Genomic DNA, 26,008 nt, shown 5'->3' with positions numbered 1-26,008 from the left:
ATGACACTGTAACAATTTCAGAGGATATATACATTTAGAGGTAAATTATTCAGTGTTTTTTTAAATGGTGTGACTTTTGGGTGATAGAATATATCACTGCTGCATTAGCATAGTTAAATACCTACCAGACGGTGCAGATGTGGTTGTGTGTATGTGAATGGGTGAGCCCTTCATGATGACACATAACTATAATGCTTACAGGTAAGGCTCCATAGCTCAGTGGTTAGAGCACTGGTCTTGTAAACCAGGGGTCGCGAGTTCAATTCTCGCTGGGGCCTTTAGGAACTTTTGAGGTCAGAAAAGAGGACATCCAAAGAAAGGTCAGTCTACAAACAAACCGGCATAGTATAAAGTATGAAAAGCTTGCTTACAATAGTAAGTGAATTATAAGCAAAATGCCGTTCATTGGGCGCAGTTGTCCGCACTTTCCATGCATGATCGGTGTCACCTGTTCAACAATATCATGATGCATCTGCCCAAATAATCTGTATTCTTCTTGACTTCAACCAAAGATTATCTCTTTCACCTTTTTCTGATAACTCTCGTTTTGCTACTCTTAGCCAATACCCTGCATAATACAATATCATAGTCATAGACTTCCCACAACTGCCTGTAATTGGTCCAAAGGTTTGACCTATCCAAACACGTGTTTTCACACAGCAAAGAAATTCAACCATAGACTTAGACCTCCTGTTTTGGTAGGACCAAATTTTGGTTCTTTGGTCTAAAACGTCCAGCGCAACTTTCACACCCACTATTTTGGTCATTTATAAGTTGTATTGGAACAAACTGAAATGTCTGAACCAACTCACTCCACCTTCCCACTGACCATACAAGGTTTTTGTGAGAGCGACCAGATTTTACTGCCCATATCTCCACATAACCACTGACTTTGTTTTGGGGAGTTGGAAGAACATCATCGGTAGATCCAAATTTGATGTGATTTGGATCCAATACCCATGAGTCTTGTCTGTCTTTAGTTGACATCTCACCATTTCTCAAACTGTCTAGGTGTGTTTGAAACAGCTGAACATTTTTTGACTTGTTCAAGCTCACCTTGAAGTTGATCCAAAAGCTAGCACAGTAGACCAGTCCACAATGCCATGTAGAGCACTTGTGAGGTGTAGTAGTCGGTGTTACTTATTCTACCACCTTCCAGTGCCAAAGTCAAGCAAATTTCGAGTCGTTTTAGCTGTATACAAGTATACTGTGACACAAAATGACACTGTAACAATTTCAGAGGATATATACATTTAGAGGTAAATTATTCAGTGTTTTTTTAAATGGTGTGACTTTTGGGTGATAGAATATATCACTGCTGCATTAGCATAGTTAAATACCTACCAGACGGTGCAGATGTGGTTGTGTGTATGTGAATGGGTGAGCCCTTCATGATGACACATAACTATAATGCTTACAGGTAAGGCTCCATAGCTCAGTGGTTAGAGCACTGGTCTTGTAAACCAGGGGTCGCGAGTTCAATTCTCGCTGGGGCCTTTAGGAACTTTTGAGGTCAGAAAAGAGGACATCCAAAGAAAGGTCAGTCTACAAACAAACCGGCATAGTATAAAGTATGAAAAGCTTGCTTACAATAGTAAGTGAATTATAAGCAAAATGCCGTTCATTGGGCGCAGTTGTCCGCACTCTCCATGCATGATCGGTGTCACCTGTTCAACAATATCATGATGCATCTGCCCAAATAATCTGTCTTCTTCTTGACTTCAACCAAAGATTATCTCTTTCACCTTCTTCTGATAACTCTCGTTTTGCTACTCTTAGCCAATACCCTGCATAATACAATATCATAGTCATAGACTTCCCACAACTGCCTGTAATTGGTCCAAAGGTTTGACCTATCCAAACACGTGTTTTCACACAGCAAAGAAATTCAACCATAGACTTAGACCTCCTGTTTTGGTAGGACCAAATTTTGGTTCTTTGGTCTAAAACGTCCAGCGCAACTTTCACACCCACTATTTTGGTCATTTATAAGTTGTATTGGAACAAACTGAAATGTCTGAACCAACTCACTCCACCTTCCCACTGACCATACAAGGTTTTTGTGAGAGCGACCAGATTTTACTGCCCATATCTCCACATAACCACTGACTTTGTTTTGGGGAGTTGGAAGAACATCATCGGTAGATCCAAATTTGATGTGATTTGGATCCAATACCCATGAGTCTTGTCTGTCTTTAGTTGACATCTCACCATTTCTCAAACTGTCTAGGTGTGTTTGAAACAGCTGAACATTTTTTGACTTGTTCAAGCTCACCTTGAAGTTGATCCAAAAGCTAGCACAGTAGACCAGTCCACAATGCCATGTAGAGCACTTGTGAGGTGTAGTAGTCGGTGTTACTTATTCTACCACCTTCCAGTGCCAAAGTCAAGCAAATTTCGAGTCGTTTTAGCTGTATACAAGTATACTGTGACACAAAATGACACTGTAACAATTTCAGAGGATATATACATTTAGAGGTAAATTATTCAGTGTTTTTATAAATGGTGTGACTTTTGGGTGATATAATATATCACTGCTGCATTAGCATAGTTAAATACCTACCAGACGGTGCAGATGTGGTTGTGTGTATGTGAATGGGTGAGCCCTTCATGATGACACATAACTATAATGCTTATAGGTAAGGCTCCATAGCTCAGTGGTTAGAGCACTGGTCTTGTAAACCAGGGGTCGCGAGTTCAATTCTCGCTGGGGCCTTTAGGAACTTTTGAGGTCAGAAAAGAGGACATCCAAAGAAAGGTCAGTCTACAAACAAACCGGCATAGTATAAAGTATGAAAAGCTTGCTTACAATAGTAAGTGAATTATAAGCAAAATGCCGTTCATTGGGCGCAGTTGTCCGCGCTCTCAATGCATGATCGGTGTCACCGGTTCAACAATATCATGATGCATCTGCCCAAATAATCTGTCTTCTTCTTGACTTCAACCACAGATTATCTCTTTCACCTTCTTCTGATAACTCTCGTTTTGCTACTCTTAGCCAATACCCTGCATAATACAATATCATAGTAATAGCCTTCCCACAACTGCCTGTAATTGGTACAAAGGTGTGACCTCTCCAAACACGTGTTTTCACACAGCAAAGAAATTCAACCAGAGACTTAGACCTCCTGTTTTGGTAGGACCAAATTTTGGTTCTTTGGTCTAAAACGTCCAGCGCAACTTTCACACCCACTATTTTGGTCATTTATAAGTTGTATTGGAACAAACTGAAATGTCTGAACCAACTCACTCCACCTTCCCACTGACCATACAAGGTTTTTGTGAGAGCGACCAGATTTTACTGTCCATATCTCCACATAACCACTGACTTTGTTTTGGGGAGTTGGAAGAACATCATCGGTAGACCCAAATTTGATGTGATTTGGATCCAATACCCATGAGTCTTGTCTGTCTTTAGTTGACATCTCACCATTTCTCAAACTGTCTAGGTGTGTTTGAAACAGCTGAACATTTTTTGACTTGTTCAAGCTCACCTTGAAGTTGATCCAAAAGCTAGCACAGTAGACCAGTCCACAATGCCATGTAGAGCACTTGTGAGGTGTAGTAGTCGGTGTTACTTATTCTACCACCTTCCAGTGCCAAAGTCAAGCAAATTTCGAGTAGTTTTAGCTGTATACAAGTATACTGTGACACAAAATGACACTGTAACAATTTCAGAGGATATATACATTTAGAGGTAAATTATTCAGTGTTTTTATAAATGGTGTGACTTTTGGGTGATAGAATATATCACTGCTGCATTAGCATAGTTAAATACCTACCAGACGGTGCAGATGTGGTTGTGTGTATGTGAATGGGTGAGCCCTTCATGATGACACATAACTATAACACTTACAGGTAAGGCTCCATAGCTCAGTGGTTAGAGCACTGGTCTTGTAAACCAGGGGTCGCGAGTTCAATTCTCGCTGGGGCCTTTAGGAACTTTTGAGGTCAGAAAAGAGGACATCCAAAGAAAGGTCAGTCTACAAACAAACCGGCATAGTATAAAGTATGAAAAGCTTGCTTACAATAGTAAGTGAATTATAAGCAAAATGCCGTTCATTGGGCGCAGTTGTCCGCACTTTCCATGCATGATCGGTGTCACCTGTTCAACAATATCATGATGCATCTGCCCAAATAATCTGTATTCTTCTTGACTTCAACCAAAGATTATCTCTTTCACCTTTTTCTGATAACTCTCGTTTTGCTACTCTTAGCCAATACCCTGCATAATACAATATCATAGTCATAGACTTCCCACAACTGCCTGTAATTGGTCCAAAGGTTTGACCTATCCAAACACGTGTTTTCACACAGCAAAGAAATTCAACCATAGACTTAGACCTCCTGTTTTGGTAGGACCAAATTTTGGTTCTTTGGTCTAAAACGTCCAGCGCAACTTTCACACCCACTATTTTGGTCATTTATAAGTTGTATTGGAACAAACTGAAATGTCTGAACCAACTCACTCCACCTTCCCACTGACCATACAAGGTTTTTGTGAGAGCGACCAGATTTTACTGCCCATATCTCCACATAACCACTGACTTTGTTTTGGGGAGTTGGAAGAACATCATCGGTAGATCCAAATTTGATGTGATTTGGATCCAATACCCATGAGTCTTGTCTGTCTTTAGTTGACATCTCACCATTTCTCAAACTGTCTAGGTGTGTTTGAAACAGCTGAACATTTTTTGACTTGTTCAAGCTCACCTTGAAGTTGATCCAAAAGCTAGCACAGTAGACCAGTCCACAATGCCATGTAGAGCACTTGTGAGGTGTAGTAGTCGGTGTTACTTATTCTACCACCTTCCAGTGCCAAAGTCAAGCAAATTTCGAGTCGTTTTAGCTGTATACAAGTATACTGTGACACAAAATGACACTGTAACAATTTCAGAGGATATATACATTTAGAGGTAAATTATTCAGTGTTTTTTTAAATGGTGTGACTTTTGGGTGATAGAATATATCACTGCTGCATTAGCATAGTTAAATACCTACCAGACAGTGCAGATGTGGTTGTGTGTATGTGAATGGGTGAGCCCTTCATGATGACACATAACTATAACGCTTACAGGTAAGGCTCCATAGCTCAGTGGTTAGAGCACTGGTCTTGTAAACCAGGGGTCGCGAGTTCAATTCTCGCTGGGGCCTTTAGGAACTTTTGAGGTCAGAAAAGAGGACATCCAAAGAAAGGTCAGGCTACAAACAAACCGGCATAGTATAAAGTATGAAAAGCTTGCTTACAATAGTAAGTGAATTATAAGCAAAATGCCGTTCATTGGGCGCAGTTGTCCGCGCTCTCAATGCATGATCGGTGTCACCGGTTCAACAATATCATGATGCATCTGCCCAAATAATCTGTCTTCTTCTTGACTTCAACCACAGATTATCTCTTTCACCTTCTTCTGATAACTCTCGTTTTGCTACTCTTAGCCAATACCCTGCATAATACAATATCATAGTAATAGCCTTCCCACAACTGCCTGTAATTGGTCCAAAGGTTTGACCTCTCCAAACACGTGTTTTCACACAGCAAAGAAATTCAACCAGAGACTTAGACCTCCTGTTTTGGTAGGACCAAATTTTGGTTCTTTGGTCTAAAACGTCCAGCGCAACTTTCACACCCACTATTTTGGTCATTTATAAGTTGTATTGGAACAAACTGAAATGTCTGAACCAACTCACTCCACCTTCCCACTGACCATACAAGGTTTTTGTGAGAGCGACCAGATTTTACTGCCCATATCTCCACATAACCACTGACTTTGTTTTGGGGAGTTGGAAGAACATCATCGGTAGACCCAAATTTGATGTGATTTGGATCCAATACCCATGAGTCTTGTCTGTCTTTAGTTGACATCTCACCATTTCTCAAACTGTCTAGGTGTGTTTGAAACAGCTGAACATTTTTTGACTTGTTCAAGCTCACCTTGAAGTTGATCCAAAAGCTAGCACAGTAGACCAGTCCACAATGCCATGTAGAGCACTTGTGAGGTGTAGTAGTCGGTGTTACTTATTCTACCACCTTCCAGTGCCAAAGTCAAGCAAATTTCGAGTCGTTTTAGCTGTATACAAGTATACTGTGACACAAAATGACACTGTAACAATTTCAGAGGATATATACATTTAGAGGTAAATTATTCAGTGTTTTTATAAATGGTGTGACTTTTGGGTGATAGAATATATCACTGCTGCATTAGCATAGTTAAATACCTACCAGACGGTGCAGATGTGGTTGTGTGTATGTGAATGGGTGAGCCCTTCATGATGACACATAACTATAATGCTTACAGGTAAGGCTCCATAGCTCAGTGGTTAGAGCACTGGTCTTGTAAACCAGGGGTCGCGAGTTCAATTCTCGCTGGGGCCTTTAGGAACTTTTGAGGTCAGAAAAGAGGACATCCAAAGAAAGGTCAGTCTACAAACAAACCGGCATAGTATAAAGTATGAAAAGCTTGCTTACAATAGTAAGTGAATTATAAGCAAAATGCCGTTCATTGGGCGCAGTTGTCCGCACTCTCCATGCATGATCGGTGTCACCTGTTCAACAATATCATGATGCATCTGCCCAAATAATCTGTCTTCTTCTTGACTTCAACCAAAGATTATCTCTTTCACCTTCTTCTGATAACTCTCGTTTTGCTACTCTTAGCCAATACCCTGCATAATACAATATCATAGTCATAGACTTCCCACAACTGCCTGTAATTGGTCCAAAGGTTTGACCTATCCAAACACGTGTTTTCACACAGCAAAGAAATTCAACCATAGACTTAGACCTCCTGTTTTGGTAGGACCAAATTTTGGTTCTTTGGTCTAAAACGTCCAGCGCAACTTTCACACCCACTATTTTGGTCATTTATAAGTTGTATTGGAACAAACTGAAATGTCTGAACCAACTCACTCCACCTTCCCACTGACCATACAAGGTTTTTGTGAGAGCGACCAGATTTTACTGCCCATATCTCCACATAACCACTGACTTTGTTTTGGGGAGTTGGAAGAACATCATCGGTAGATCCAAATTTGATGTGATTTGGATCCAATACCCATGAGTCTTGTCTGTCTTTAGTTGACATCTCACCATTTCTCAAACTGTCTAGGTGTGTTTGAAACAGCTGAACATTTTTTGACTTGTTCAAGCTCACCTTGAAGTTGATCCAAAAGCTAGCACAGTAGACCAGTCCACAATGCCATGTAGAGCACTTGTGAGGTGTAGTAGTCGGTGTTACTTATTCTACCACCTTCCAGTGCCAAAGTCAAGCAAATTTCGAGTCGTTTTAGCTGTATACAAGTATACTGTGACACAAAATGACACTGTAACAATTTCAGAGGATATATACATTTAGAGGTAAATTATTCAGTGTTTTTATAAATGGTGTGACTTTTGGGTGATATAATATATCACTGCTGCATTAGCATAGTTAAATACCTACCAGACGGTGCAGATGTGGTTGTGTGTATGTGAATGGGTGAGCCCTTCATGATGACACATAACTATAATGCTTATAGGTAAGGCTCCATAGCTCAGTGGTTAGAGCACTGGTCTTGTAAACCAGGGGTCGCGAGTTCAATTCTCGCTGGGGCCTTTAGGAACTTTTGAGGTCAGAAAAGAGGACATCCAAAGAAAGGTCAGTCTACAAACAAACCGGCATAGTATAAAGTATGAAAAGCTTGCTTACAATAGTAAGTGAATTATAAGCAAAATGCCGTTCATTGGGCGCAGTTGTCCGCACTCTCCATGCATGATCGGTGTCACCTGTTCAACAATATCATGATGCATCTGCCCAAATAATCTGTCTTCTTCTTGACTTCAACCAAAGATTATCTCTTTCACCTTCTTCTGATAACTCTCGTTTTGCTACTCTTAGCCAATACCCTGCATAATACAATATCATAGTCATAGCCTTCCCACAACTGCCTGTAATTGGTCCAAAGGTTTGACCTATCCAAACACGTGTTTTCACACAGCAAAGAAATTCAACCATAGACTTAGACCTCCTGTTTTGGTAGGACCAAATTTTGGTTCTTTGGTCTAAAACGTCCAGCGCAACTTTCACACCCACTATTTTGGTCATTTATAAGTTGTATTGGAACAAACTGAAATGTCTGAACCAACTCACTCCACCTTCCCACTGACCATACAAGGTTTTTGTGAGAGCGACCAGATTTTACTGCCCATATCTCCACATAACCACTGACTTTGTTTTGGGGAGTTGGAAGAACATCATCGGTAGATCCAAATTTGATGTGATTTGGATCCAATACCCATGAGTCTTGTCTGTCTTTAGTTGACATCTCACCATTTCTCAAACTGTCTAGGTGTGTTTGAAACAGCTGAACATTTTTTGACTTGTTCAAGCTCACCTTGAAGTTGATCCAAAAGCTAGCACAGTAGACCAGTCCACAATGCCATGTAGAGCACTTGTGAGGTGTAGTAGTCGGTGTTACTTATTCTACCACCTTCCAGTGCCAAAGTCAAGCAAATTTCGAGTCGTTTTAGCTGTATACAAGTATACTGTGACACAGAATGACACTGTAACAATTTCAGAGGATATATACATTTAGAGGTAAATTATTCAGTGTTTTTATAAATGGTGTGACTTTTGGGTGATAGAATATATCACTGCTGCATTAGCATAGTTAAATACCTACCAGACGGTGCAGATGTGGTTGTGTGTATGTGAATGGGTGAGCCCTTCATGATGACACATAACTATAATGCTTATAGGTAAGGCTCCATAGCTCAGTGGTTAGAGCACTGGTCTTGTAAACCAGGGGTCGCGAGTTCAATTCTCGCTGGGGCCTTTAGGAACTTTTGAGGTCAGAAAAGAGGACATCCAAAGAAAGGTCAGTCTACAAACAAACCGGCATAGTATAAAGTATGAAAAGCTTGCTTACAATAGTAAGTGAATTATAAGCAAAATGCCGTTCATTGGGCGCAGTTGTCCGCGCTCTCAATGCATGATCGGTGTCACCGGTTCAACAATATCATGATGCATCTGCCCAAATAATCTGTCTTCTTCTTGACTTCAACCACAGATTATCTCTTTCACCTTCTTCTGATAACTCTCGCTTTGCTACTCTTAGCCAATACCCTGCATAATACAATATCATAGTAATAGCCTTCCCACAACTGCCTGTAATTGGTCCAAAGGTTTGACCTCTCCAAACACGTGTTTTCACACAGCAAAGAAATTCAACCAGAGACTTAGACCTCCTGTTTTGGTAGGACCAAATTTTGGTTCTTTGGTCTAAAACGTCCAGCGCAACTTTCACACCCACTATTTTGGTCATTTATAAGTTGTATTGGAACAAACTGAAATGTCTGAACCAACTCACTCCACCTTCCCACTGACCATACAAGGTTTTTGTGAGAGCGACCAGAATTTACTGCCCATATCTCCACATAACCACTGACTTTGTTTTGGGGAGTTGGAAGAACATCATCGGTAGACCCAAATTTGATGTGATTTGGATCCAATACCCATGAGTCTTGTCTGTCTTTAGTTGACATCTCACCATTTCTCAAACTGTCTAGGTGTGTTTGAAACAGCTGAACATTTTTTTACTTGTTCAAGCTCACCTTGAAGTTGATCCAAAAGCTAGCACAGTAGACCAGTCCACAATGCCATGTAGAGCACTTGTGAGGTGTAGTAGTCGGTGTTACTTATTCTACCACCTTCCAGTGCCAAAGTCAAGCAAATTTCGAGTCGTTTTAGCTGTATACAAGTATACTGTGACACAAAATGACACTGTAACAATTTCAGAGGATATATACATTTAGAGGTAAATTATTCAGTGTTTTTATAAATGGTGTGACTTTTGGGTGATAGAATATATCACTGCTGCATTAGCATAGTTAAATACCTACCAGACGGTGCAGATGTGGTTGTGTGTATGTGAATGGGTGAGCCCTTCATGATGACACATAACTATAACGCTTACAGGTAAGGCTCCATAGCTCAGTGGTTAGAGCACTGGTCTTGTAAACCAGGGGTCGCGAGTTCAATTCTCGCTGGGGCCTTTAGGAACTTTTGAGGTCAGAAAAGAGGACATCCAAAGAAAGGTCAGTCTACAAACAAACCGGCATAGTATAAAGTATGAAAAGCTTGCTTACAATAGTAAGTGAATTATAAGCAAAATGCCGTTCATTGGGCGCAGTTGTCCGCACTCTCCATGCATGATCGGTGTCACCTGTTCAACAATATCATGATGCATCTGCCCAAATAATCTGTCTTCTTCTTGACTTCAACCAAAGATTATCTCTTTCACCTTCTTCTGATAACTCTCGTTTTGCTACTCTTAGCCAATACCCTGCATAATACAATATCATAGTCATAGCCTTCCCACAACTGCCTGTAATTGGTCCAAAGGTTTGACCTATCCAAACACGTGTTTTCACACAGCAAAGAAATTCAACCATAGACTTAGACCTCCTGTTTTGGTAGGACCAAATTTTGGTTCTTTGGTCTAAAACGTCCAGCGCAACTTTCACACCCACTATTTTGGTCATTTATAAGTTGTATTGGAACAAACTGAAATGTCTGAACCAACTCACTCCACCTTCCCACTGACCATACAAGGTTTTTGTGAGAGCGACCAGATTTTACTGCCCATATCTCCACATAACCACTGACTTTGTTTTGGGGAGTTGGAAGAACATCATCGGTAGACCCAAATTTGATGTGATTTGGATCCAATACCCATGAGTCTTGTCTGTCTTTAGTTGACATCTCACCATTTCTCAAACTGTCTAGGTGTGTTTGAAACAGCTGAACATTTTTTGACTTGTTCAAGCTCACCTTGAAGTTGATCCAAAAGCTAGCACAGTAGACCAGTCCACAATGCCATGTAGAGCACTTGTGAGGTGTAGTAGTCGGTGTTACTTATTCTACCACCTTCCAGTGCCAAAGTCAAGCAAATTTCGAGTCGTTTTAGCTGTATACAAGTATACTGTGACACAAAATGACACTGTAACAATTTCAGAGGATATATACATTTAGAGGTAAATTATTCAGTGTTTTTATAAATGGTGTGACTTTTGGGTGATAGAATATATCACTGCTGCATTAGCATAGTTAAATACCTACCAGACGGTGCAGATGTGGTTGTGTGTATGTGAATGGGTGAGCCCTTCATGATGACACATAACTATAACGCTTACAGGTAAGGCTCCATAGCTCAGTGGTTAGAGCACTGGTCTTGTAAACCAGGGGTCGCGAGTTCAATTCTCGCTGGGGCCTTTAGGAACTTTTGAGGTCAGAAAAGAGGACATCCAAAGAAAGGTCAGGCTACAAACAAACCGGCATAGTATAAAGTATGAAAAGCTTGCTTACAATAGTAAGTGAATTATAAGCAAAATGCCGTTCATTGGGCGCAGTTGTCCGCGCTCTCAATGCATGATCGGTGTCACCGGTTCAACAATATCATGATGCATCTGCCCAAATAATCTGTCTTCTTCTTGACTTCAACCACAGATTATCTCTTTCACCTTCTTCTGATAACTCTCGTTTTGCTACTCTTAGCCAATACCCTGCATAATACAATATCATAGTAATAGCCTTCCCACAACTGCCTGTAATTGGTCCAAAGGTTTGACCTCTCCAAACACGTGTTTTCACACAGCAAAGAAATTCAACCAGAGACTTAGACCTCCTGTTTTGGTAGGACCAAATTTTGGTTCTTTGGTCTAAAACGTCCAGCGCAACTTTCACACCCACTATTTTGGTCATTTATAAGTTGTATTGGAACAAACTGAAATGTCTGAACCAACTCACTCCATTTTCCCACTGACCATACAAGGTTTTTGTGAGAGCGACCAGATTTTACTGCCCATATCTCCACATAACCACTGACTTTGTTTTGGGGAGTTGGAAGAACATCATCGGTAGACCCAAATTTGATGTGATTTGGATCCAATACCCATGAGTCTTGTCTGTCTTTAGTTGACATCTCACCATTTCTCAAACTGTCTAGGTGTGTTTGAAACAGCTGAACATTTTTTGACTTGTTCAAGCTCACCTTGAAGTTGATCCAAAAGCTAGCACAGTAGACCAGTCCACAATGCCATGTAGAGCACTTGTGAGGTGTAGTAGTCGGTGTTACTTATTCTACCACCTTCCAGTGCCAAAGTCAAGCAAATTTCGAGTCGTTTTAGCTGTATACAAGTATACTGTGACACAAAATGACACTGTAACAATTTCAGAGGATATATACATTTAGAGGTAAATTATTCAGTGTTTTTATAAATGGTGTGACTTTTGGGTGATAGAATATATCACTGCTGCATTAGCATAGTTAAATACCTACCAGACGGTGCAGATGTGGTTGTGTGTATGTGAATGGGTGAGCCCTTCATGATGACACATAACTATAACGCTTACAGGTAAGGCTCCATAGCTCAGTGGTTAGAGCACTGGTCTTGTAAACCAGGGGTCGCGAGTTCAATTCTCGCTGGGGCCTTTAGGAACTTTTGAGGTCAGAAAAGAGGACATCCAAAGAAAGGTCAGGCTACAAACAAACCGGCATAGTATAAAGTATGAAAAGCTTGCTTACAATAGTAAGTGAATTATAAGCAAAATGCCATTCATTGGGCGCAGTTGTCCGCGCTCTCAATGCATGATCGGTGTCACCGGTTCAACAATATCATGATGCATCTGCCCAAATAATCTGTCTTCTTCTTGACTTCAACCACAGATTATCTCTTTCACCTTCTTCTGATAACTCTCGTTTTGCTACTCTTAGCCAATACCCTGCATAATACAATATCATAGTAATAGCCTTCCCACAACTGCCTGTAATTGGTCCAAAGGTTTGACCTCTCCAAACACGTGTTTTCACACAGCAAAGAAATTCAACCAGAGACTTAGACCTCCTGTTTTGGTAGGACCAAATTTTGGTTCTTTGGTCTAAAACGTCCAGCGCAACTTTCACACCCACTATTTTGGTCATTTATAAGTTGTATTGGAACAAACTGAAATGTCTGAACCAACTCACTCCATTTTCCCACTGACCATACAAGGTTTTTGTGAGAGCGACCAGATTTTACTGCCCATATCTCCACATAACCACTGACTTTGTTTTGGGGAGTTGGAAGAACATCATCGGTAGACCCAAATTTGATGTGATTTGGATCCAATACCCATGAGTCTTGTCTGTCTTTAGTTGACATCTCACCATTTCTCAAACTGTCTAGGTGTGTTTGAAACAGCTGAACATTTTTTGACTTGTTCAAGCTCACCTTGAAGTTGATCCAAAAGCTAGCACAGTAGACCAGTCCACAATGCCATGTAGAGCACTTGTGAGGTGTAGTAGTCGGTGTTACTTATTGTACCACCTTCCAGTGCCAAAGTCAAGCAAATTTCGAGTCGTTTTAGCTGTATACAAGTATACTGTGACACAAAATGACACTGTAACAATTTCAGAGGATATATACATTTAGAGGTAAATTATTCAGTGTTTTTATAAATGGTGTGACTTTTGGGTGATAGAATATATCACTGCTGCATTAGCATAGTTAAATACCTACCAGACGGTGCAGATGTGGTTGTGTGTATGTGAATGGGTGAGCCCTTCATGATGACACATAACTATAACGCTTACAGGTAAGGCTCCATAGCTCAGTGGTTAGAGCACTGGTCTTGTAAACCAGGGGTCGCGAGTTCAATTCTCGCTGGGGCCTTTAGGAACTTTTGAGGTCAGAAAAGAGGACATCCAAAGAAAGGTCAGGCTACAAACAAACCGGCATAGTATAAAGTATGAAAAGCTTGCTTACAATAGTAAGTGAATTATAAGCAAAATGCCGTTCATTGGGCGCAGTTGTCCGCGCTCTCAATGCATGATCGGTGTCACCGGTTCAACAATATCATGATGCATCTGCCCAAATAATCTGTCTTCTTCTTGACTTCAACCACAGATTATCTCTTTCACCTTCTTCTGATAACTCTCGTTTTGCTACTCTTAGCCAATACCCTGCATAATACAATATCATAGTCATAGCCTTCCCACAACTGCCTGTAATTGGTCCAAAGGTTTGACCTATCCAAACACGTGTTTTCACACAGCAAAGAAATTCAACCATAGACTTAGACCTCCTGTTTTGGTAGGACCAAATTTTGGTTCTTTGGTCTAAAACGTCCAGCGCAACTTTCACACCCACTATTTTGGTCATTTATAAGTTGTATTGGAACAAACTGAAATGTCTGAACCAACTCACTCCACCTTCCCACTGACCATACAAGGTTTTTGTGAGAGCGACCAGATTTTACTGCCCATATCTCCACATAACCACTGACTTTGTTTTGGGGAGTTGGAAGAACATCATCGGTAGACCCAAATTTGATGTGATTTGGATCCAATACCCATGAGTCTTGTCTGTCTTTAGTTGACATCTCACCATTTCTCAAACTGTCTAGGTGTGTTTGAAACAGCTGAACATTTTTTTACTTGTTCAAGCTCACCTTGAAGTTGATCCAAAAGCTAGCACAGTAGACCAGTCCACAATGCCATGTAGAGCACTTGTGAGGTGTAGTAGTCGGTGTTACTTATTCTACCACCTTCCAGTGCCAAAGTCAAGCAAATTTCGAGTCGTTTTAGCTGTATACAAGTATACTGTGACACAAAATGACACTAACAATTTCAGAGGATATATACATTTAGAGGTAAATTATTCAGTGTTTTTATAAATGGCGTGACTTTTGGGTGATAGAATATATCACTGCTGCATTAGCATAGTTAAATACCTACCAGACGGTGCAGATGTGGTTGTGTGTATGTGAATGGGTGAGCCCTTCATGATGACACATAACTATAATGCTTACAGGTAAGGCTCCATAGCTCAGTGGTTAGAGCACTGGTCTTGTAAACCAGGGGTCGCGAGTTCAATTCTCGCTGGGGCCTTTAGGAACTTTTGAGGTCAGAAAAGAGGACATCCAAAGAAAGGTCAGGCTACAAACAAACCGGCATAGTATAAAGTATGAAAAGCTTGCTTACAATAGTAAGTGAATTATAAGCAAAATGCCGTTCATTGGGCGCAGTTGTCCGCGCTCTCAATGCATGATCGGTGTCACCGGTTCAACAATATCATGATGCATCTGCCCAAATAATCTGTCTTCTTCTTGACTTCAACCACAGATTATCTCTTTCACCTTCTTCTGATAACTCTCGTTTTGCTACTCTTAGCCAATACCCTGCATAATACAATATCATAGTAATAGCCTTCCCACAACTGCCTGTAATTGGTACAAAGGTGTGACCTCTCCAAACACGTGTTTTCACACAGCAAAGAAATTCAACCAGAGACTTAGACCTCCTGTTTTGGTAGGACCAAATTTTGGTTCTTTGGTCTAAAACGTCCAGCGCAACTTTCACACCCACTATTTTGGTCATTTATAAGTTGTATTGGAACAAACTGAAATGTCTGAACCAACTCACTCCACCTTCCCACTGACCATACAAGGTTTTTGTGAGAGCGACCAGATTTTACTGCCCATATCTCCACATAACCACTGACTTTGTTTTGGGGAGTTGGAAGAACATCATCGGTAGACCCAAATTTGATGTGATTTGGATCCAATACCCATGAGTCTTGTCTGTCTTTAGTTGACATCTCACCATTTCTCAAACTGTCTAGGTGTGTTTGAAACAGCTGAACATTTTTTTACTTGTTCAAGCTCACCTTGAAGTTGATCCAAAAGCTAGCACAGTAGACCAGTCCACAATGCCATGTAGAGCACTTGTGAGGTGTAGTAGTCGGTGTTACTTATTCTACCACCTTCCAGTGCCAAAGTCAAGCAAATTTCGAGTCGTTTTAGCTGTATACAAGTATACTGTGACACAAAATGACACTGTAACAATTTCAGAGGATATATACATTTAGAGGTAAATTATTCAATGTTTTTATAAATGGTGTGACTTTTGGGTGATATAATATATCACTGCTGCATTAGCATAGTTAAATACCTACCAGACGGTGCAGATGTGGTTGTGTGTATGTGAATGGGTGAGCCCTTCATGATGACACATAACTATAATGCTTACAGGTAAGGCTCCATAGCTCAGTGGTTAGAGCACTGGTCTTGTAAACCAGGGGTCGCGACTTCAATTCTCGCTGGGTCCTTTAGGAACTTTTGAGGTCAGAAAAGAGGACATCCAAAGAAAGGTCAGGCTACAAACAAACCGGCATAGTATAAAGTATGAAAAGCTTGCTTACAATAGTAAGTGAATTATAAGCAAAATGCCGTTCATTGGGCGCAGTTGTCCGCACTCTCAATGCATGATCGGTGTCACCGGTTCAACAATATCATGATGCATCTGCCCAAATAATCTGTCTTCTTCTTGACTTCAACCACAGATTATCTCTTTCACCTTCTTCTGATAACTCTCGTTTTGCTACTCTTAGCCAATACCCTGCATAATACAATATCATAGTCATAGCCTTCCCACAACTGCCTGTAATTGGTCCAAAGGTTTGACCTATCCAAACACGTGTTTTCACACAGCAAAGAAATTCAACCATAGACTTAGACCTCCTGTTTTGGTAGGACCAAATTTTGGTTCTTTGGTCTAAAACGTCCAGCGCAACTTTCACACCCACTATTTTGGTCATTTATAAGTTGTATTGGAACAAACTGAAATGTCTGAACCAACTCACTCCACCTTCCCACTGACCATACAAGGTTTTTGTGAGAGCAACCAGATTTTACTGCCCATATCTCCACATAACCACTGACTTTGTTTTGGGGAGTTGGAAGAACATCATCGGTAGACCCAAATTTGATGTGATTTGGATCCAATACCCATGAGTCTTGTCTGTCTTTAGTTGACATCTCACCATTTCTCAAACTGTCTAGGTGTGTTTGAAACAGCTGAACATTTTTTTACTTGTTCAAGCTCACCTTGAAGTTGATCCCAAAGCTAGCACAGTAGACCAGTCCACAATGCCATGTAGAGCACTTGTGAGGTGTAGTAGTCGGTGTTACTTATTCTACCACCTTCCAGTGCCAAAGTCAAGCAAATTTCGAGTCGTTTTAGATGTATACAAGTATACTGTGACACAAAATGACACTGTAACAATTTCAGAGGATATATACATTTAGAGGTAAATTATTCAGTGTTTTTATAAATGGTGTGACTTTTGGGTGATAGAATATATCACTGCTGCATTAGCATAGTTAAATACCTACCAGACGGTGCAGATGTGGTTGTATGTGAATGGGTGAGCCCTTCATGATGACACATAACTATAACGCTTACAGGTAAGGCTCCATAGCTCAGTGGTTAGAGCACTGGTCTTGTAAACCAGGGGTTGCGAGTTCAATTCTCGCTGGGGCCTTTAGGAACTTTTGAGGTCAGAAAAGAGGACATCCAAAGAAAGGTCAGGCTACAAACAAACTGGCATAGTATAAAGTATGAAAAGCTTGCTTACAATAGTAAGTGAATTATAAGCAAAATGCTGTTCATTGGGCGCAGTTGTCCGCGCTCTCAATGCATGATCGGTGTCACCGGTTCAACAATATCATGATGCATCTGCCCAAATAATCTGTCTTCTTCTTGACTTCAACCACAGATTATCTCTTTCACCTTCTGATAACTCTTGTTTTGCTACTCTTAGCCAATACCCTGCATAATACAACATCATAGTCATAGCCTTCCCACAACTGCCTGTAATTGGTCCAAAGGTTTGACCTATCCAAACACGTGTTTTCACACAGCAAAGAAATTCAACCATAGACTTAGACCTCCTGTTTTGGTAGGACCAAATTTGGGTTCTTTGGTCTAAAACGTCCAGCGCAACTTTCACACCCACTATTTTGGTCATTTATAAGTTGTATTGGAACAAACTGAAATGTCTGAACCAACTCACTCCACCTTCCCACTGACCATACAAGGTTTTTGTGAGAGCGACCAGATTTTACTGCCCATATCTCCACATAACCACTGACTTTGTTTTGGGGAGTTGGAAGAACATCATCGGTAGACCCAAATTTGATGTGATTTGGATCCAATACCTATGAGTCTTGTCTGTCTTTAGTTGACATCTCACCATTTCTCAAACTGTCTAGGTGTGTTTGAAACAGCTGAACATTTTTTGACTTGTTCAAGCTCACCTTGAAGTTGATCCAAAAGCTAGCACAGTAGACCAGTCCACAATGCCATGTAGAGCACTTGTGAGGTGTAGTAGTCGGTGTTACTTATTCTACCACCTTCCAGTGCCAAAGTCAAGCAAATTTCGAGTCGTTTTAGCTGTATACAAGTATACTGTGACACAAAATGACACTGTAACAATTTCAGAGGATATATACATTTAGAGGTAAATTATTCAGTGTTTTTATAAATGGTGTGACTTTTGGGTGATAGAATATATCACTGCTGCATTAGCATAGTTAAATACCTACCAGACGGTGCAGATGTGGTTGTGTGTATGTGAATGGGTGAGCCCTTCATGATGACACATAACTATAATGCTTACAGGTAAGGCTCCATAGCTCAGTGGTTAGAGCACTGGTCTTGTAAACCAGGGGTCGCGACTTCAATTCTCGCTGGGTCCTTTAGGAACTTTTGAGGTCAGAAAAGAGGACATCCAAAGAAAGGTCAGGCTACAAACAAACCGGCATAGTATAAAGTATGAAAACTTGCTTACAATAGTAAGTGAATTATAAGCAAAATGCCGTTCATTGGGCGCAGTTGTCCGCACTCTCAATGCATGATCGGTGTCACCGGTTCAACAATATCATGATGCATCTGCCCAAATAATCTGTCTTCTTCTTGACTTCAACCACAGATTATCTCTTTCACCTTCTTCTGATAACTCTTGTTTTGCTACTCTTAGCCAATACCCTGCATAATACAATATCATAGTCATAGCCTTCCCACAACTGCCTGTAATTGGTCCAAAGGTTTGACCTATCCAAACACGTGTTTTCACACAGCAAAGAAATTCAACCATAGACTTAGACCTCCTGTTTTGGTAGGACCAAATTTTGGTTCTTTGGTCTAAAACGTCCAGCGCAACTTTCACACCCACTATTTTGGTCATTTATAAGTTGTATTGGAACAAACTGAAATGTCTGAACCAACTCACTCCACCTTCCCACTGACCATACAAGGTTTTTGTGAGAGCAACCAGATTTTACTGCCCATATCTCCACATAACCACTGACTTTGTTTTGGGGAGTTGGAAGAACATCATCGGTAGATCCAAATTTGATGTGATTTGGATCCAATACCCATGAGTCTTGTCTGTCTTTAGTTGACATCTCACCATTTCTCAAACTGTCTAGGTGTGTTTGAAACAGCTGAACATTTTTTGACTTGTTCAAGCTCACCTTGAAGTTGATCCAAAAGCTAGCACAGTAGACCAGTCCACAATGCCATGTAGAGCACTTGTGAGGTGTAGTAGTCGGTGTTACTTATTCTACCACCTTCCAGTGCCAAAGTCAAGCAAATTTCGAGTCGTTTTAGCTGTATACAAGTATACTGTGACACAAAATGACACTGTAACAATTTCAGAGGATATGAAATTGTCCTCTGACAATTCTTCCTGGTAGGCTACTATTGCATTTGCATAGCTCAACCAAAGTAAAGATAAACCCATTGGTTTTCTAAACAATAAGATTTATTCTCAACAGGAAGTCAAAAAGAGGATCGGTTAAGAGCATCCTGAGTAGCTGCATCACTGTCTAAGCTGGAAATTGCAATATGTTGGATCGCAAGTCCCTGCAGCCGATAGTGAGGACAGCTCAGAAGATTGTTAGTGACTCTCTCCCCTCTTCATCACTGACATTTACACTTCTCATTGCATCCAAAAATCAACTAGCATAGTGGACAATCACACACACCTTTCATACACACTCTTCACCCTCTTGCAGTCTGGGAAAGTGTACTGTAGCATTCGACCTCTGACAACCAGACTATGGAACAGCTTCCCCAAGCTATTAGATTTCTTAGCAGAGTCTGAACTGAACCGAACAAGCACACACACACAACCATTATCTCTGTCTAAAACATGCTGCTGGAACATTTGTACCATTTCATTTAACCTGAGTCTTGTTTAAATTGAACACTATCTGTACGGTTAGCTGCACTTATTTCCCTGGCATTACCTACACTGCAGCTGACACCAGTCAAATCCGCACTCTCTCCTACCTAGTATTTATTGTAATTGTCTTCTGTTGTCGAACATGTTTGCACCCGCACCCTTTAAATGTATAGTTCTGTGTGGTCCGAACATTTTATGTATATGGTCCTGTGTAGCCCTACTATCTTATGTTTATAGTCCTGTGTAGCCTTACTGTATAATGTAGCACCCTGGTCCTGGAGGAACGTTGTTTCGTTTCACTGTGTAATGTAACACACTGTATAAGGTTGAAATTACAATAAAGCCCACTTGACTTGACTTGAACAGGCTTCTCCCCAAGTGCTAATTCAGCACATTCTTACTTTGTGAGGTGTAATAGTCTGCGTTTCTTATTCCATCACCTTCCAGTGCCAAAGTCAACGGAGTTTAGAGTCGTTTCAGCTTTATGCAAGTATACTGTGACACAAAATGACATTGTAACAATTTCAAAGGATATACAGCAATACAGTTAGAGGCAAAAGCTTTTATAAATCGGTCGGCCTTTAGTTGATAGAATATATCACTGCTGCATTAGCATAGTTGAATACCTTCCAGACTGTGCAGGTGTGGTTGTGTTTATGTGAATGGGTGAGCCCTTCATGATGACACATAACTATGACACTTTCAGGTAAGGCTCCATAGCTCAGTGGTTAGAGCACTGGTCTTGTAAACCAGGGGTCGCGAGTTCAATTCTCGCTGGGGCCTTTCAAAACTTTTGAGGTCAGAAAAGAGGACAGCCAATGAAAGGTCAGGCTACAAAGGCACCGGCATAGTATAAAGTATGAAAAGCTTGCTTGCAATAGTAAGTGAATTATCAGCAAAGTGCAGTTGTCCGCGCTCTCAGTGCATGATCTGTGTCATCGGTTAAACAATATCATGATGCATCTGCCCAAGTAATCTGTGACCTTCTTAACTTCATCTACTGATTATCTTTCACCTTCTACTGATATTTCTCGTTTTGCTACTTTTAGCCAATACCCTGCATAACACAATATCATAGTGTTTAGCCTAGTTAAATACCTGTCTATTTATGTCTAGGTGTGGCTCTATTCATGTGAACTCTTCGTGACTCATGACTACAACACTTACAGGTAAGGCTCCATAGCTCAGTGGATAGAGCACTGGTCTTGTAAAGCAGGGCTTGTTAGTTCAATCCTCGATGGGGCCTGCTAAATGCTTTTGAGGTAAAAACAAAAACAAGAAAAAACAAGGACTACCAAAGAAAGAGCTCGATCTTCATTCTACAACATTAATCCAATATTCAAATATAGCACACAATTGAAAACTCTGATGAATGTTGTGGGTAGATTTAACCAGACATTCTTTATTAGCCAAGATCTATCTGATAATACCAACTCATTTGGGAATACATATATTATTAATATTTTTGGATACTTCATCATGCCCATTTTACAAATGGTGATTCTTTTCTAAGCAGTAGAAAGGGTAAAGACTTTGCCTTGTACAAAATGTTAGAAGATTCACACCATTCACAGAGCAGATATTTCTCACCACCTATGTGTTCCTCTCTGGACCAGCACACAGATCATTGGAAATTACTAATAGGCATTAAAGATTTGGTGAAATTATATCTCACTAATGCTCATCATATGCCTTTCTACAAATGAAAACCTGGTCTCTTGTCTCTTCATATATTAACTAATTTAGTTCAAAGAGAATGTATAGAATGAGTCAACAGCAGGGGGCAGCAAAACACAACCAAAACTCAAATATATAATCAAGTAGGCATACCAGTACCTCTTTTAAGGGTCAATATTATCCTAACAGATAAAAAATCATAAGCAAATAAAATTTATGATAATGATCAGACCAATATTTCAGATAAAGTCTTTAAAATGCAATGTATTGATATTTGCATAACAAACCATACAGAAACTATAAATAACATTAGACATAAATAACTGTCTCCCCTTGAAAAACCATGCAGCACTGCACAAAGTAGCAATATTAATTGTTATTGCAATGTTGGCCTTTGCAATATCGATATGGCAGGGGGCTGCAATATACAAATAAGCCCTCCACCAAATCACAAATTCTCGTCCATTCCAGATCAGCATTCCATGTACACTTGGAATATGTGTCATTTCTGTCCATGCTGTGCACCTCTACTCAGGGTATACTATTGATGAGACATCTCCTGGGGCTCCGAGGGTGTCCAGAGTGTTGTGCTGAGTGCGGGCGTGCAGGGTGCGTTCTCATGGCACTACGCAGGAGGCCTTTCGCAGGGCCAGGTATCCAGCCACCACATCTGTGGGCAGTAGGCGGATGTAAGAGAACTCTTCAGATGAGGTGAAGCGCAGTTTGGTCTGTGGGTCTGTGTAGTTCGCCTGGAGAAAGACAAAAGAAGCCCAAAATCGTTAACAGCACAACTAAGGAACGTTATAGACATGAACATTTTACCTGTGCCACAGCTGCTTACAGAGCACATCGTGATGTGCCTTCTTAACCTTACAGCTCAGGAATGGTCTTTCAATCACATACTCACCGGTAAGCCTGAAATATCAGAGTATTTCTTAGGAGGCTTGAGGGAAGGTGGCGCATCAATATTATAATCTATCAGAAGAGAACAGAACAGAATCCAGACATACACCGGAAGGTGATTTTACAAAGCAAACAAACAAAAACAAATGCAATTTAACTTGGTTTGGCGAGTTTGGACTCAGGCTTACAGTTGGGATGGCTTATTTTCCATGGCAGTGCTCTCTCTGCTGCCTGAATCTGTTTCAGGTTCTTCCATGTCCGGTTCTTCTTCCCCGCCGCCGCCCCTCCGATACCGGAATGCTACATAGACAAGTGAGGTGGCAATCTAATGAAACGCTATCGTGTACACGGTTAATTAGCAGGCAGTTACGAGCCTAGTATATTGGGTCAGGCGTAGAGGACTGGGTGTGCGTTTTAGGTTCGGTCGCACAACTCCAGGTTCTGTTTAAATTCTTACCACAAAGCTGGGGTCTTTAAAAGGCAGAGGCTTGCCCACAGGTTCTGCGACATCTGCTACAGTAACCACCCTTACATCCACAGACTCAAACGGCACAACCTGGAGGCACACAAATCAACATTAGTGGTGTGGGGGAGCGAATAAATAATATAACAACTAACAAAAATATGTCTAGAACGCTGCACCTGAGTGCTAAGAAACTAACATTAGAGAACATTGGAGAACATTAGAAAGGGCTCTGGAGTTTACCTGGCTTTGGCTAGGCCCTAACGCGGAATGCAACTTTTTTCTTTTGCTGCTGTGATTCGGTTGCGGCGCGGAGTGCGCGGCTGGACTCGCGGGTCTTTTCTTGCCTCTCGCCTGAGCGGCCAATGCAACCGGTAGGAGTTTAACGTTTCCGAGCGCCGGCGAACTTAACTCTCCTGCAGGAGATGTTGTGAACGGTGCGGCCATTTAATCGATGTAAGTGATAGAAGGACCGTACGTGTGTTTTTTTTCTGCCCTCACTAACTACATAACAACAAATTACCTTGCCTTCAACCCGGAAGTAACGAAAGGCAATGTGTGCTCGAGATTAGCGTCCGTCTTATTTCCATTGCCAAAATAGGTTCCGTTATAGTTTTAGTTCCATTTTCAGAACAATAATTCGAATAAATCACGAGTACTATGAGGACATTTAACTATACCTCTCACAATTAATCTACACATTAATCTATACATTATACACTAAATATAGACATTAGAAAAAAGATATTGATATATTTATATTTTTCCATAAGCAGTGGTGTAGGTTTCATTTAAACTTTTAAACACACCAAATCTAACACATAATATGAGTAGTGTGAGCAGAAAAAAACTCTGCCTGTTTGCCCAAAAACATGGTTACTGCACTCTGCCTTCCCTAATAAGGCCAAGCTTTAATTTGAATTTGGCCAATACTTCTAAGAAAATGAATATGATTTATGTTTTATCACAAGTTCTGTCTTTATGGGATAAGGAACAATAATGCAGTTTACATTCCAATATCATGTGCTACCCTGGAACAAAACGACTAATTAACTTTCAGTCATGCAGGTGTAGATAAGCATCTGAGGCAATTAATTCTACTCTCTTATGAGTTAAAATATTCACCACAGATTTCACAACAGAAATTTACACACACACACACACACACACACACACAAAACACAGAAAAATCCATTATTCATACTACAGTAGTATTCATTATTCATACTACAGTAATATCATGTAGAAGATTTACAGTTCCAACCATGCACAGGATGAATAATATATCTTTGTCCCCCTGTCTTCCTTCCTTCATCCTTTTTCCTCTTCCCCTCTCTACTTATAAAGAAGCATATAAAGGAGAGGGAGAAAGAGAGAGAGAGAGAACCAATACAGAAAGACAGAAGTCTTTAAAAACGACAGAATTACAGTATGACGTTATATGGTTCCATTACACACCTGCACTGTGTGGCTGAAAGCACTGAACAGCTTGGCAACTATAGATATATTGCTGGCATTCAACCAGTCAGAGGGCAGAGCCCACACCCGTAAGAGCACCAATCCCAGGCCCCGATCACCCTCCCAGTCCCTCCAATCATGTCCTCGTTCACCCTTACCAGAATAGTGATTATCATTAACACATACCTTTCTCCAATCTGCTCCTCTCTGCTGAAACCCCTCTTTCTTTCAGCAGAGCACCGAGTTAACTAGTTAATTGTTCTTCCAGCCTAACACCACCATGCCTCAAATTCTTTGGTTATACTTTGTTCTGAAGCTAGTCAGAGTGGGTTTTTTTTTTTGCATTTTTACCTGCTTCATGATGCTCTGATTAAAGACAGCTATTTTGTTGCATTTTGTTGCTTACACAATGTCACATATATACTGCCTATTGGTTGAAAATTAGACATATTTTTACTGTATATGGGTTGAGAAATCTACATATATTCTGTATTTTGAGGCAGGGATTCCTGTGAGCAGAGGAAGTAACACATGCAATAAAGGAAATGGCAGTTTTATTTTAATGCAAACTGAGAGAAAATCTTCAACACCCCTTTTTTCATTTTCCGTTGTGTTTGTTTTGCAGACCGTTATTTATGCCACTATTTGAAAAAGGAAGTGTCTTCACCACAGTGCTGAGTCTAAGGCAGCTGCCTTGCCTCCAGTGTCTCCCCAGACATTCACACGGAACACAAAGAAGAGGAACACTTAGATGAATCAATATCGCCATAGACCTCATGCATAACAATTGCCTGCAGGCAGAAAAGGGATTCAAAAATGGGAGCCTCGTGTGCTTATTACACAGTTATTAGTGTGTTATGAGAATTGCAGAATTTACACATTCCCACTTCAGCCAGTTGTGCTGACATCAAATCCTTATATGTTGAGTGTAAACACACACAAAAAAACACACTTACTTGTGGTAAATAAGAGCCAGACTCTGACATTAGCAGTCACTATTTTTAAAGTGATTTGTTTGGCATGTAACACTGTTAGACACAGTTCCTCAGACACTCAGAGATGATCCTTATAACTGTGTTCAAACTAAGAGGAACACTATGCAAATTACCTCATAGGAATGTTTATATTATATAATATAGTATTAGATTTTAAGTATATAATTACAGACAATGCTGTATAGACGTTCCATGACAATGAATAAATTGTATTGCATGGAGTAATACTAAAAGTAGTGTTGATGGGTGTGTGTGCATGCACACACACACACACACACACACAAAACACATATTTATTTTGCAGTTTTGAATTTATAGCCATTCATATCTGACTGTATCTTCTTAGCTTTGCCTGAGTTGGCCCACAGCAAAAGCGTTTGGCTCTGCTGTGGGTGAATGTGTGTGTTAATAACTACACAGTTGCAGAGAGAGGAGATGAGAACACTTGACATATCTTATTTATATTTT

The 26,008-nt window shown here is 40.5% G+C and overlaps 1 protein-coding gene and 17 non-coding genes across 18 annotated transcripts; 17 read left to right on the top strand and 1 right to left on the bottom strand.

The window, feature by feature from the left end:
- Positions 1-205: 205 nt before the first annotated feature.
- On the top strand, positions 206-278 carry trnat-ugu (transfer RNA threonine (anticodon UGU)). Its single transcript has one exon. It is a non-coding gene; the product is annotated as a tRNA-Thr (tRNA).
- A 1,146-nt stretch (positions 279-1,424) lies between these two features.
- trnat-ugu (transfer RNA threonine (anticodon UGU)) lies at positions 1,425-1,497 on the top strand. Its single transcript has one exon. It is a non-coding gene; the product is annotated as a tRNA-Thr (tRNA).
- A 1,146-nt stretch (positions 1,498-2,643) lies between these two features.
- On the top strand, positions 2,644-2,716 carry trnat-ugu (transfer RNA threonine (anticodon UGU)). Its single transcript has one exon. It is a non-coding gene; the product is annotated as a tRNA-Thr (tRNA).
- Positions 2,717-3,862: 1,146 nt separating this feature from the next.
- On the top strand, positions 3,863-3,935 carry trnat-ugu (transfer RNA threonine (anticodon UGU)). Its single transcript has one exon. It is a non-coding gene; the product is annotated as a tRNA-Thr (tRNA).
- Positions 3,936-5,081: 1,146 nt separating this feature from the next.
- On the top strand, positions 5,082-5,154 carry trnat-ugu (transfer RNA threonine (anticodon UGU)). The gene has a single exon. It is a non-coding gene; the product is annotated as a tRNA-Thr (tRNA).
- Positions 5,155-6,300: 1,146 nt separating this feature from the next.
- Positions 6,301-6,373, top strand: trnat-ugu (transfer RNA threonine (anticodon UGU)). Its single transcript has one exon. It is a non-coding gene; the product is annotated as a tRNA-Thr (tRNA).
- Positions 6,374-7,519: 1,146 nt separating this feature from the next.
- trnat-ugu (transfer RNA threonine (anticodon UGU)) lies at positions 7,520-7,592 on the top strand. Its single transcript has one exon. It is a non-coding gene; the product is annotated as a tRNA-Thr (tRNA).
- A 1,146-nt stretch (positions 7,593-8,738) lies between these two features.
- trnat-ugu (transfer RNA threonine (anticodon UGU)) lies at positions 8,739-8,811 on the top strand. Its single transcript has one exon. It is a non-coding gene; the product is annotated as a tRNA-Thr (tRNA).
- Positions 8,812-9,957: 1,146 nt separating this feature from the next.
- On the top strand, positions 9,958-10,030 carry trnat-ugu (transfer RNA threonine (anticodon UGU)). Its single transcript has one exon. It is a non-coding gene; the product is annotated as a tRNA-Thr (tRNA).
- A 1,146-nt stretch (positions 10,031-11,176) lies between these two features.
- trnat-ugu (transfer RNA threonine (anticodon UGU)) lies at positions 11,177-11,249 on the top strand. The gene has a single exon. It is a non-coding gene; the product is annotated as a tRNA-Thr (tRNA).
- A 1,146-nt stretch (positions 11,250-12,395) lies between these two features.
- Positions 12,396-12,468, top strand: trnat-ugu (transfer RNA threonine (anticodon UGU)). Its single transcript has one exon. It is a non-coding gene; the product is annotated as a tRNA-Thr (tRNA).
- A 1,146-nt stretch (positions 12,469-13,614) lies between these two features.
- On the top strand, positions 13,615-13,687 carry trnat-ugu (transfer RNA threonine (anticodon UGU)). Its single transcript has one exon. It is a non-coding gene; the product is annotated as a tRNA-Thr (tRNA).
- A 1,144-nt stretch (positions 13,688-14,831) lies between these two features.
- trnat-ugu (transfer RNA threonine (anticodon UGU)) lies at positions 14,832-14,904 on the top strand. Its single transcript has one exon. It is a non-coding gene; the product is annotated as a tRNA-Thr (tRNA).
- Positions 14,905-16,050: 1,146 nt separating this feature from the next.
- trnat-ugu (transfer RNA threonine (anticodon UGU)) lies at positions 16,051-16,123 on the top strand. The gene has a single exon. It is a non-coding gene; the product is annotated as a tRNA-Thr (tRNA).
- Positions 16,124-17,265: 1,142 nt separating this feature from the next.
- Positions 17,266-17,338, top strand: trnat-ugu (transfer RNA threonine (anticodon UGU)). The gene has a single exon. It is a non-coding gene; the product is annotated as a tRNA-Thr (tRNA).
- Positions 17,339-18,481: 1,143 nt separating this feature from the next.
- Positions 18,482-18,554, top strand: trnat-ugu (transfer RNA threonine (anticodon UGU)). Its single transcript has one exon. It is a non-coding gene; the product is annotated as a tRNA-Thr (tRNA).
- Positions 18,555-20,754: 2,200 nt separating this feature from the next.
- Positions 20,755-20,827, top strand: trnat-ugu (transfer RNA threonine (anticodon UGU)). Its single transcript has one exon. It is a non-coding gene; the product is annotated as a tRNA-Thr (tRNA).
- A 599-nt stretch (positions 20,828-21,426) lies between these two features.
- Positions 21,427-23,651, bottom strand: ino80c (INO80 complex subunit C). Its single transcript, XM_077013176.1, has 5 exons — positions 23,331-23,651; positions 23,082-23,180; positions 22,813-22,924; positions 22,629-22,696; positions 21,427-22,470 (listed from the first exon to the last, which is right to left on the bottom strand). The coding sequence occupies exons 1-5, from the start codon at positions 23,532-23,534 to the stop codon at positions 22,339-22,341; spliced, it is 615 nt and encodes a 204-aa protein (XP_076869291.1). The 5' UTR covers positions 23,535-23,651; the 3' UTR covers positions 21,427-22,338.
- Between the last annotated feature and the right edge of the window lie 2,357 nt (positions 23,652-26,008).

Source organism: Brachyhypopomus gauderio, chromosome 7, assembly GCF_052324685.1.
Source record: "Brachyhypopomus gauderio isolate BG-103 chromosome 7, BGAUD_0.2, whole genome shotgun sequence".
In the NCBI taxonomy this organism is placed as follows: Eukaryota; Metazoa; Chordata; class Actinopteri; order Gymnotiformes; family Hypopomidae; genus Brachyhypopomus; species Brachyhypopomus gauderio.
Note: the sequence above shows the minus strand (reverse complement) of the source record. Positions and strands in the feature narration are given on the sequence as shown.

Bases quoted from the DNA above. Each gene is read 5' to 3' on its own strand.
- ino80c (XM_077013176.1), bottom strand. From the start codon at position 23,534: ATGGCCGCACCGTTCACAACATCTCCTGCAGGAGAGTTAAGTTCGCCG. The intron at 23,181-23,330 runs GTAAACTCCAGA...GTGTGCCTCCAG, and splicing joins TAGGGCCTAGCCAAAGCCAG to GTTGTGCCGTTTGAGTCTGT. The intron at 22,471-22,628 runs GTGAGTATGTGA...GTCTTTCTCCAG, and splicing joins CTGATATTTCAGGCTTACCG to GCGAACTACACAGACCCACA.